The sequence below is a fragment of the Bombina bombina genome, chromosome 4 (genome assembly GCF_027579735.1).
Source record: "Bombina bombina isolate aBomBom1 chromosome 4, aBomBom1.pri, whole genome shotgun sequence".
NCBI classification, from domain to species: Eukaryota; Metazoa; Chordata; class Amphibia; order Anura; family Bombinatoridae; genus Bombina; species Bombina bombina.
The window spans coordinates 1,225,766,560-1,225,778,723 of record NC_069502.1 but is presented as its reverse complement, the minus strand read 5'-3'; the positions used below and the strand labels follow the sequence as shown (position 1 = coordinate 1,225,778,723).

The 12,164-nt window shown below is 40.4% G+C and overlaps 1 protein-coding gene across 2 annotated transcripts in view; it reads left to right on the top strand.

The window, feature by feature from the left end:
- The window catches only part of POLR1C (RNA polymerase I and III subunit C), a 41,504-nt gene that overhangs the window by 18,720 nt on the left and 10,620 nt on the right, over nucleotides 1-12,164 (top strand). For both annotated transcript variants that reach the window (XM_053712757.1, XM_053712756.1), the window contains exons 6-8: nucleotides 5,459-5,614; nucleotides 5,843-5,992; nucleotides 6,308-6,424. In XM_053712757.1, the coding sequence (XP_053568732.1) occupies nucleotides 5,459-5,614; nucleotides 5,843-5,992; nucleotides 6,308-6,424 (423 nt within the window). The remainder of the gene's footprint in view (nucleotides 1-5,458; nucleotides 5,615-5,842; nucleotides 5,993-6,307; nucleotides 6,425-12,164) is intronic.

The window sequence follows — 12,164 nt, the reverse complement described above, 5'->3', positions numbered from 1 at the left end:
ATACATACATCCAGAAGGTCGTGAAAAACATCATTTATGAAGCACTGGAAAGTGGCTGGGGCGTTGCAAAGCCCAAACGGCATTACTGTGTATTTGTAAAGTCCGTATCGTGTACGGAAAGCCGTTAACCACTCATCCCCTGCTCTCATCCTGATTAAATTGTATGCACCCCTAAGATCGAGCTTGGTGTAGATGGTGGCACCCTGAAGGCGCTCAATTAGTTCAGGAATGAGAGGCAGGGGATATCTGTTTTTCTTAGTACATTTATTCAGTTGTCTGTAATCTATAATGGGGCGTAAACTGCCATCTTTATTTTTCACAAAAAACATAGCAGCACCTGCAGAGGAAGTGGATGGACGTATAAACCCTTTTTTCAAGTTTTCGTCTAGATATTCCTTAAGGTGTGCTAGTTCAGGTTGGGACAAAGGATATATATGACCATATGGAATGGTGCAGTTAGGAATGAGATCAATAGGGCAGTCATACTTCCTATGTGGTGGAAGTGTGGCTGCCTCAACCTTATCAAAAACATCAGCATATTCTTTGTAGCAATCTGGTAATGTCTCTACATTAATATGACAAAGTGTATGAGAATCAGTGCAGAATTGCTTGCAGTACTGAGAATCAAAAACTACAGTAGAGTCTGTCCAAGAAATAGTGGGGTTATGCATAGACAACCAGTGAATACCGAGTATCATAGGGTAGACAGAACTTGGTAAAACATCAAAAGATATTAACTCAGTATGCCCTGAGTCTGAAGTAACCTTAAGTGGAACTGTATGGTGTGAAATAGGACCAGAACTAAAAAATGATCCATCAACCAAACGGATGGCTAGTGCAACACTCTTTTTTATTAGTGGTATTTTGTGCTTATCAACAAAAACTAAATCTATGAAATTCCCAGATGCTCCAGAGTCAATTACGGCCTGTATGTCTATCTTCTGCTGATCCCACTGCAACGAGAGAGGGATTGATAAATGAAGCAAATTATTATTAACCATATTAACATTGTGCTTAAATCTCACTCTCTTACCCTTCTTTTGACGAAGGAGAGATGGGCAATCCCTTACGCCATGATCCTTTTCGGCACAATAGAGGCACAATTTAAGCAGTTTGCGTCTGGCTTTCTCTTCAGGCTTTAGAGGGCCTCTAATCACAGCAACATCCATGGGTTCATCAACATTCTTGGTAGCATGGGTAGGAAGATTTATATGATAGGGAGTGTATTTCTTAGGAGTGATGTCAGTTATGGATTTTTCATATTTCCTTTCCCTGAGTCTCCGGTCAATACCAATACATAAAGTCATGAGATCCTCAAGAACATCTGGAATGATACCTCTAGCAAGTTCATCTTTTAATGAGTCACTGAGGCCCATGCGAAATTGATTTTTCAGAGCTGGGTTGTTCCATAAAGTGTCAGGAGCCCATCTTTTAAAGTCTGTTATGTATTCCTCTACCATCCTTTTCCCTTGGCGTAAGGATCTCAAAGCTGTTTCAGCAGTATTCTGCTTGTTATGATCCTCATATAAAAGGGACATCGCAGAAAAGAAAGAATCAAGAGAATTTAATATGGGATCATCAGTCTCATAGAAAGTGTTGGCCCAAGATTTAGCTTCTCCACGCAAAAAAGAAATCACCGTCAAAACTTTAATTCTGTCAGTAGGATAAGACCTAGGTTTTAAAGTGAACATAAGAGTGCAAGAATTTCTAAAGTCTCTGAACATGGACCTGTCCCCAGAGAATTTCTCTGGCGGACTTACAACAGGCTCCGGTGTAAACTCAGAAGTAGAAGGTTTAGTTGTCATATGCTCATTAATAAATTTTCTAATATTCTGGTTCTCAATTTGTATCTCTCTTAAACCCTGTAACATACTATCCATACTTTGTGCTAGAGAACCCACTCTATTGGAAAGCTCATTCAACTCCATGATAGTGGATAGAGGTACTTTTATTTTTTAGGCTTGGTAATATGTTATGTTCTGTAAAGATATGTGGTAGAACAGGTGGTAAATAAGTTTAGGTACCTAGTATCCGCTATAGTAGGACCACTCAGCCTCACACCAAACCTTGGATTCACACAGATTTAACTTACAGGAATCCGGTTTTGCTCATTGAACTGAGGGTCACTACTGCAGGGTACAGAGTGAAAACGGAGCTGTCACGCAACCAGGTTACAGGATGTCTGTATCTCAACAGATAGGAGGAGTATCTATAGATAGGATAGGAAGTTAATCAACTAATTACTTAGTGATTAAATGTGATATAGCTGACACATATACAAAGAAGACAGGAAGTGAAATGGAATGTAATACAAACAGATGTAGTTCAAAGAGATATTGTAATTAGGCCAAAATGTATTTGTTAGGAATTCAGCACTTCAGGGAATATCATATGTAGTTAGAATGATATTTTGGATTATGTTATCAGATATAGTTTATGCAAGGATAAGATAGTAACAAACGATAAGTCACTTAGTTTAGGTTCAAGGTGGTCACAGCAAATGATGTTAATCAAGCAGCAGTTCAAACAGAGTAGGCAATGTAACAGGCAGTTGAAGTTAATCCTGCATTTTAGTGATAGTAACAGTCATTGAATACAGTGCTTAAGTAGTTTGCTTACTTGAGAGACAAAATGATATCCAAATAGAGTAATAAAATATACAGACCAATTCCTGATGGTTATTTGGAAGGCTAAGTCAGAGCCAGATGAAAACCTTACGGTATCCTGAATGCTTGTTAGTAGAAAGGACACAGCGCGGTACACGCGCTGCAGACACGCTGAGATGCCGGGTGTGACGTCACAGCCACCCGGTGTAACAGTTAGGGAATTGAAAGCAGCTCCTTTGGTTCCTAAGAAACTGCAAGTAATAGAATAGGCACACCGGCACACAGCAATGAAGGATTAATGTAGGCTGCAAAGTTTCAAAACAACAAGTAAGAAATTCCCACAGATTGAGGAAAGGCTAGGTGTCTTCAGAGAGGAGTCACATAAAGTAACTGATTCAAATTACCAAGCGAGGAACATAGAGAGGAGGGGCCTTAAATAGGAAAAGAGGATTCAGAATTAAAGGGACAGGATTGTAATAGTGAATACCCTGACAGGTACCTTCAAGCAGTCATATGTTACAGCAGTAGGGCAGGAACACACAGGAGATGCGTTAGTCATTGTGCCAGGGTCAGGTACCTTCAAGCAGTCATATGTTACAGCAGTAGGGCAGGAACACACAGGAGATGCGTTAGTCATTGTGCCAGGGTCAGGTACCTTCAAGCAGTCATATGTTACAGCAGTAGGGCAGGAACACACAGGAGATACGTTAGTCATTGTGCCAGGGTCAGGTACCTTCAAGCAGTCATATGCTACAGCAGTAGGGCAGGAACACACAGGAGATAAGTTAGTAATTGTTGCAAGGTCAGGTACCTTCAAGCAGTCATATGCTACAGCAGGAACACACAGGAGATAAGTTAGTAATTGTTGCAAGGTCAGGTACCTTCAAGCAGTCATATGCTACAGCAGGAACACACAGGAGATAAGTTAGTAATTGTTGCAAGGTCAGGTACCGTCAAGCAGTCATATGCTACAGCAGGAACACACAGGAGATAAGTTAGTAATTGTTGCAAGGTCAGGTACCGTCAAGCAGTCATATGCTACAGCAGGAACACACAGGAGATAAGTTAGTAATTGTTGCAAGGTCAGGTACCGTCAAGCAGTCATATGCTACAGCAGGAACACACAGGAGATAAGTTAGTAATTGTTGCAAGGTCAGGTACCTTCAAGCAGTCATATGCTACAGCAGGAACACACAGGAGATACGTTAGTAATTGTTGCAGGGTCAAATACTGTCAAGCAGTCACATGCTACAGCAGTAGGGCAGGAACACACAGGAGATAAGTTAGTAATTGTTGCAAGGTCAGGTACCTTCAAGCAGTCATATGCTACAGCAGGAACACACAGTAGATAAGTTAGTAATTGTTTTAGGGTCAGTTACCGTCAAGCAGTCATATGCTACAGCAGTACAGCAGGAACATACAGGAGATAAGTTAGTAATTGTTTTAGGGTCAGGTACCTTTAAGCAGTCATATGCTACAGCAGTACAGCAGGAACATACAGGAGATAAGTTATTAATTGTTGCAGGGTCAGTTACCTTCAAGCAGTCATGCTATAGCAGGAACACACTGGAGATAAGTTAGTAATTGTGCTAGGGTCAGGTACCTTCAAGCAGTCATATGTTACAGCAGTAGGGCAGGAACACACAGGAAATAAGTTAGTCATTGTGCCAGGGTCAGGTACCTTCAAGCAGTCATATGTTACAGCAGGAACACACAGGAGATAAGTTAGTAATTGTGCTAGGGTCAGGTACCTTCAAGCAGTCATATGTTACAGCAGGAACACACAGGAGATAAGTTAGTAATTGTGCTAGGGTCAGGTACCTTCAAGCAGTCATATGCTACAGCAGGAACACACAGGAGATAAGTTGGTAATTGTTGCAGGGTCAGGTACCTTCAAGCAGTCATATGCTACAGCAGGAACACACAGGAGATAAGTTGGTAATTGTTGCAGGGTCAGGTACCTTCAAGCAGTCATATGTTACAGCAGGAACACACAGGAGATAAGTTAGTAATTGTGCCAGGGTCAGGTACCTTCAAGCAGTCATATGCTACAGCAGGAACACACAGGAGATAAGTTAGTAATTGTTGCAGGGTCAGGTACCTTCAAGCAGTCATATGCTACAGCAGGAACACACAGGAGATAAGTTAGTAATTGTTGCAGGGTCAGGTACCGTCAAGCAGTCATATGCTACAGCAGGAACACTCAGGAGATAAGTTAGTAATTGTTGCAGGGTCAGGTACCGTCAAGCAGTCATTTGCTACAGCAGGAACACTCAGGAGATAAGTTAGTAATTGTTGCAGGGTCAGGTACCGTCAAGCAGTCATATGCTACAGCAGGAACACTCAGGAGATAAGTTAGTAATTGTTGCAGGGTCAGATACCGTCAAGCAGTCATATGCTACAGCAGGAACACTCAGGAGATAAGTTAATAATTGTTGCAGGGTCAGGTACCGTCAAGCAGTCATGCTACAGCAGGAACACACAGGAGATAAGTTAGTAATTGTTGCAGGGTCAGGTACCGTCAAGCAGTCATATGCTACAGAAGGAACACACAGGAGATAAGTTAGTAATTGTGCCAGGGTCAGGTACCGTCAAGCAGTCATATGCTACAGCAGGAACACACAGGAGATAAGTTAGTAATTGTTGCAGGGTCAGGTACCGTCAAGCAGTCATATGCTACAGCAGGAACACTCAGGAGATAAGTTAGTAATTGTTGCAGGGTCAGGTACCGTCAAGCAGTCATATGCTACAGCAGGAACACACAGGAGATAAGTTAGTGATTGTGCTAGGTACCTTCATCCCGCTAGCTATGCGGCATTTATCGGACTAATTTCCCTTCCTCTTTCTTGCAGTGTACACCAGTCACATGCGGTGGGTTCCACAAGGTAACCAGGCTGACCTCTTCCCAGAAGCAGATGCTCCTCGACCTGTTCACAATGACATTCTGATTGCCCAGCTGCGGCCCGGTCAGGAGATCCACGTGCTCATGCATTGTGTCAAAGGCGTCGGTTAGTGATAGGGTGATTGGGAGGTGCTACAGGCATAATGACCGGGGACAGTGTTGGTTATGGAGCTGTGGTAGCTGGAGATTTAGAGGCAAATAGTAACGAATTACATTTTTTTTGTCGGAACGACTGGCTGGATTTGACTGTGCAATAATATTTTACTAAACGTACTGAGCTTCCAGCAGCTGTGTGTGACAGTGGCTGACGGGGCTTATTGTGTCACCTGCCCAGGTAAAGATCACGCCAAGTTTTCTCCAGTGGCCACGGCCAGTTACCGGCTGCTCCCAGAGATCACTCTATTGCAGCCCATAGAGGATGAGCTGGCGGACAAACTGCAGCGCTGCTTCTCGCCTGGGGTCATCGCTGTGGATGTGGTAAATGGTACGTCTGTTGAGCATTGAGTTATCACTGCTAGTCGGCCCTGTGAGGGGCCAAATAGATCCTCTGCCCTGCTGGTAATTTCCTTTTGTTTCCCCTGTGTGTCTGTACTTCCCTGCTCTGCCCGGTTGTCTTTTCCGCTCCAGTCTGTTGCACATTAACGAGCTATGTGGCATTCTGCCGCACTTTCACCTCTGCTTTCTATCATCTGGGTCCCTAAACTATTTCCACCATGTGTGTCTTTCTTACTGTACATATCGGTTTGCTTCCCTATCCTTTTATTCTGCTCTCACACACCTCGTGCTGTTTTTGTCCCAGGTAAGAAGGTGGCTCGGGTGGAAAATGCTCGGATGGATACTTGCAGCCGTGAGATATTTCGGCACGAGGATTTAAAGAATCTTGTTCGTATGGCGCGGATTAGAGACCATTACATCTGTAAGGATCTTGTTCCTGCAGCTGTAAACATGAGCGTATTCCACCAAACAAGTTAACAATCAAACAACTGAATTTAACAGGACAAAGTTAAAATCCTAGTGGTCCCATGGGTTAAAGCATATTGGACATGGTGGGATACAAATTTGCCAACTAGAAAAAAGTAAAATAGTAAAACTCAAAGTAGATAAAAACAAGCCGCAACTCACTGATCTGACCAGACAATACCTGCAAACACACGACGCGTTTCTGCGTCATGCCCCTCCCACTCTTTGTTATATGGATACTGCAATAGACGTAAACTAGAGTGCATAAAGGTTGTAACACTAATCTGCCTTAACAGCACAAAATCATTGCCCAGGTCAGGCCAAAGGAACAGGGGTTGGTTTAAAGGGACATTAAAAGCACAGAAATTACAAGATTAAAATGTGCATGGAAGCATTTCAATTTGAAATAAAAGTATTTTAATGATAGACTTTCATTAGCTAAAAAGTTCTTGTGGTTTGTCAGCAGCATATGCACGTATGCTGTAAGGCCTATGCACCAGTATTCTGACCTCACACCTCCTCAGAGAGTCAGCAGTGACTTGTATGAGACAAATGCACAAACCCCAGCAGCTGGTGCACGGTCCTCACAGCATATGTGCGTATGTAGCTAAAAGGCATTTTTGTTAATGTTTATTGCAAATAAAAATCATTCATTCACATTTCTAGTCCGTTAAGCTCAAAAACCGATCCATAAAGTAATCTATTTTGTTTTTAAATATGTATTAAAAATATTGATCCACTTCCTCCTAAAGAAGCGGAAGCCCAGAACGTGTAAAGTTTGCCGCACATTTCCTGACCTAGCTACATGCTAGAGTGTTATCGCTCCTAGCAGTGCACAAACTCATTTATAACTAGCATTTATTTGCCACAATCAAAGGAGATCGCTAAACAGGGAATGCAAAAGCATTTGGGAATGAACCACTTGATTTGCAAAACTCTGCACATTGTCCCAAGTGGTTGATTTAACGCATTTCAGCTATTTTGTGTGTAGACTATTTGAAAGTATTGCTTAAAGGGACATAAAACCCATTTGTTTCTCTCATGATTCAGATAGAACATACAATTTAAACAACTTTCAAATTTACTTCTGTTATCAAATTTTCTTTGTTTTTTTGTTATCCTTTCTTAAAAAGCAGGACAGTAAGCTCATGAGTGTGCAGGTGTCTGCAGAACAATGCAATTCATTAGCAATTGCAGCACTATTTCCTGTCATGTATTGCTTCAGGCACGTGCACGCTACCTACCTAGGTATCTCTTCAACAAGGAATATCATGAGAGCAAATCAAATTAGATAATAGAAGTAAATTGTAAACTTTTTTCAAATTGTATTCTCTATCTGAATCATGAAAGAAAAGGTTTGGGTTTAATGTCCCTTTAAAGGCACAGTAAACACAACACGTCTGCTGAATAACATCAGCCAAGTGTAAACATTTCTTTAACACGTTAGCATCTTGTTTACTGCAGTTGTATTTCAGTAATCAAATTCTAGCCATCGTTTTACCTTATGAGGAAGAGCCAATCTGAGCTTTAGTCAGCAGACAGCAAGGCTAACTATGGTCGTAATTGTAGTATAGAATACATTGCTTTGCAGTTGTTATCAATTAAACCCAGTTTGCTACAGATATGTAGCCGAGTTAGCCTTGATAAATAAACAGGTGGGTTTTAAGCTCTGATAATTAGAAAATCTTTCATTCTCCGAGCTAAATTACTTTAATTACAAAACAACGTTGCTTTATGACACATAGCTAAAATTTATATACAATGTCAAGCTGCGTACTACTTAAAGGGACACTGAACCCAAATTTTTTCTTTCATGATTCAGATAGAGCAGCAATTTTAAGCAACTTTCTAATTTACTCCTATTATTACATTTTCTTCATTCTCTTGGTATCTTTATTTAAAAAGCATGAATGTCAGTGTAGATGCCGGACCATTTTTGATGAATAACCTGGGTTGTCCTTGCTGATTGGACAGCACCAATAAACAAGTGCTGTCCAGTGTTCTGAATCAAAAATTGGGTGGCTCCTTAGCGTAGATGCCTTCTTTTTCAAATAAAGATAGCAAGAGAACGAAGACAAATTGATAATAGGAGTAAATTAGAAGGTTGCTTAAAATGTCATGCTCTATCTGAATCGCAAAAGAAAAAATTTGGGTTCAGTGTCCCTTTAATTATTAACCAATCGTTAACAACTTAGCAGGCAAATGCCACATCATGTCGTCATTTAGTCCTTGTCAAATTAGCCATATTTTGTTATGGGTAACTCCAGGGCATAGATCTGTTTTTGTAATTTCTCCTGGCACAGCAAAACTACATTCCAGAAAACTCTACAAACCCATTAGTCATTAAAGTGATATACAGGTCAAAATGAAATGCGTATTGGTGGTATTTTTTTCAATTTAATTCCATTAGCAAAAATGCTTCAGGTAAACGTTATTAGTGCTTTTCTGCGGCATCAGACTCAGCAGTGGCACAAATCTTCACACCACTGCCAGCTCTTTGAGTTGGTGCTTGAATACCGGTGCACGTGCCTTCATATGATATGTGCGTTTGCCGCAGAAAAAACTTTTGCCGGAAGCATTTTTGCTAATGAAAGTATATTGCAAAAATGCTTCTATTTCATACTGAAATGCACCTATGCACATTTCATTTTCTTTCATGTAATTGGCAAGAGTCCATGAGCTAGTGACGTATGGGATGTACAATCCTACTAGGAGGGGCAAAGTTTCCCAAACCTCAAAATGCTTATAAATACACCCCTCACCACACCCACAATTCAGTTTTACAAACTTTGCCTCCTATTTAGGTGGTGAAGTAAGTTTGTGCTTGATTTCTATGATTTCTTCTGTGATGAGCGCTTCTAAACATTCTGAAGCCCAATTCCTCTCAGAGTACAATGTTTGTCAGAGGGATGTGAAGAGAGTATCACATTGATTTTATGGTTTCCCTCACGGGAAATCTTTTCATAGGTTCTCTGTTATCGGTCGTAGGGATTCATCTCCTACCTCCCTTTTCAGATCGACAATATACTCTCATATACCATTACCTCTACTGATAACTGTTTCAGTACTGGTTTGGCTATCTGCTATATGTGGATGGGTGTCTTTCGGTAAGTATGTTTTCATTATTTAAGACACTCTCAGCTATGGTTTGGCGCTTTATGCATTAATATAAAGTGTTAAATATATGTATTGTACTTATATTTGCCATGAGTCAGGTCTAGGTGTATTTCCCTTTGCAGTCCGGCAGTTTAGTTATGGGAATCATGTTATAGGAAGTTTGTCTTACCTGGGGTATAGTCTTTTTCCAATTTGACTTGTTTTCTCTTTAAAAAACTTATGGGCAAATTAGGCTCGCGAGGGCGCAAAATGCTGTTATTTATTGTATCATTCTTGGCGCGAGAATTTTTTGCCGCGAATGTGCGTCTATAATGACGCAAGTTCGTCATCTCCTGTGTCTTAGTTGACGCCAGGTTGTTTGGCGCGAAATTGTGTTTGACGCGAGTTGCGTCATTTCCGGATGTTTGTTGGCGCCAAAAAAATTTCAACTTCCTTTTACGTCGTGCGTCATACTTGGCACCAAAAAATTTAGTTTTATTTTACCTCACTTCCTATTTGCTCCTTGCCTTCTTTATGCTCAGAGGGCTATGCTATTTGCTTTTTTGCAAATTTTAGCATTTGCATTTTTTCCCATTCCTGAAACTGCCATATGTGGAAATAAGATATTTTTTTTAAATGTTATTTCTTCTTTTACATTTTACAAGATGTCTCAATCTGATCCTGTCTCAGAAGCTGCTGTAGGAACCATGCTGCCTGAACACAGTTCTACCAAAGCTAAGTGTATCTGTTGTAAGCTTGTGGAGATTATATCTCCAGCTGTAGTATGTAACAGTTCTCATGAGAAGCTTTTGCATGCAGAAAAGGTTTCTATTAGTGCTAGTACAGTATCTGTTGTTCCCTCAACATCTAAAGTACAGGATATCCCTGTTGATCTGAAAAATTATATTGCTGATGCGATACAGAAGGCTATGTCTGCTATTCCACCTTCAAATAAACGTAAAAGGTTTTTTAAAACTTCTCATACTACTGATGAAATTTGTAATGACCGGCAACATACTGATATATCCTCCTCTGATGAGGATCTCTCTGACTCAGAATATCCTACTTCAGACATTGACACTGATAAATCATCTTATCTTTTTAAGATTGAGTATATTAATTCCTTGTTAGTTAGTTGATAACTTTGGATATTGAGGAGTCTGGTCCTTTTGATAATAAATCCAGGAAACTTTTAAATTCTGTCTATAAACCTCATGTGACTACTCCTGAGGTTTTCCCTGTTCCTTATGCTATTTCTGATGTGATTGTTAAGGAATGGTCTAAGCTTGGTACTTCCTTTGTTCCTTTTTCAAGGTTTAAAAAGTTGTATCCTTTGCCAGTGGCTAAATTAGAGTTTTGGGGAAAAGTCCCTAAGGTTGATGGGGCTATTTCTACTCTTGCTAAGCATACTACTATTCCTATGGAAGATAGTACCTCTTTTATGGATCCTTTAGATAGGAAAATTGAATATTATCTAAGGAAAGCTTATTTACATTCTGGCTATATTCTCACACCTGCCATTTCTATGGCTGATGTTGCGGCTGCATCAACTTTTTGGTTGGATAGCTTAGCACAACGGGGAAAAAGATTCTGATTTGCATAGCATTGTTAGTTTGCTTCAACATGCTAATCATTTTATCTGTGATGCTATTTTTGATATCATCAAGATTGATGTTAAACCTATGTCTGGCTATTTTAGCTAGAAGAATTTTATGGCGCAAATCATGGAATGCTGTCATGGTATCTAAATCTACGTTACTATCTCTGTCATTCTAGGGTAATAATTTATTTGGTTCCCAGTTGGATTCTATTATTTCCACTATTACTGGGGGGAAGGGAGTTTTTTTTTTGCCCCAAGATAAAAAGTTTAAGGGTAAATCTAAAGCTTCTAATCCGTTTCGTTCCTTTCGTCAGAATAGAGAACAGAAAACCACTCCTTCCCCTAAGGACTCGGGCTCCAATTGGAAGCCATCTTCAAGTTGGAATAAATCCAAGCCTTATAAGAAACCAGCCCCCAAGACTGCATGAAGGTGCGGCCCTCAATCCAGTTCTACTGGTGGGGGGCAGATTGAAATTATTTCAAGACATTTGGGCAGGTTCCGTTCAGAATCATTGGATTCAGAATATTGTCTCTCAGGGGTATCGATTAGGTTTCAGAATAAGACTTCCTGTGAGAAGATTTTTTCTCTCTCACGTTCCAATAAATCCTGTGAAAGCTCAGGCCTTTCTGAAGTGTGTTTCAGATCTGGAGCTTTCAGGGGTAATTGTACCAGTTCCACTTCTGGAACAGGGTCTGGGTTTTTATTCAAATCTATTCATTATCCCGAAGAAGGAAAATCCATTCAGACCAGTTCTGATCTGAAGTTTTTGAATCAATTTGTAAGGGTCCCAACTTTTAAAATGGTGACTATAAGGACTATTCTGCCTTTTGTTCAACAAGGTCATTACATGTCCTCAATAGACTTACAGGATGCATATCTTCACATTCCGATTCATCCAGACCACTCAGTTTCTGAGATTCTCTTTTTTAGACAACCATTACCAATTTTGTGCTCTTCCATTTGGCCTAGCGACAGCTCCAAGAATCTTTTTGACGGTTC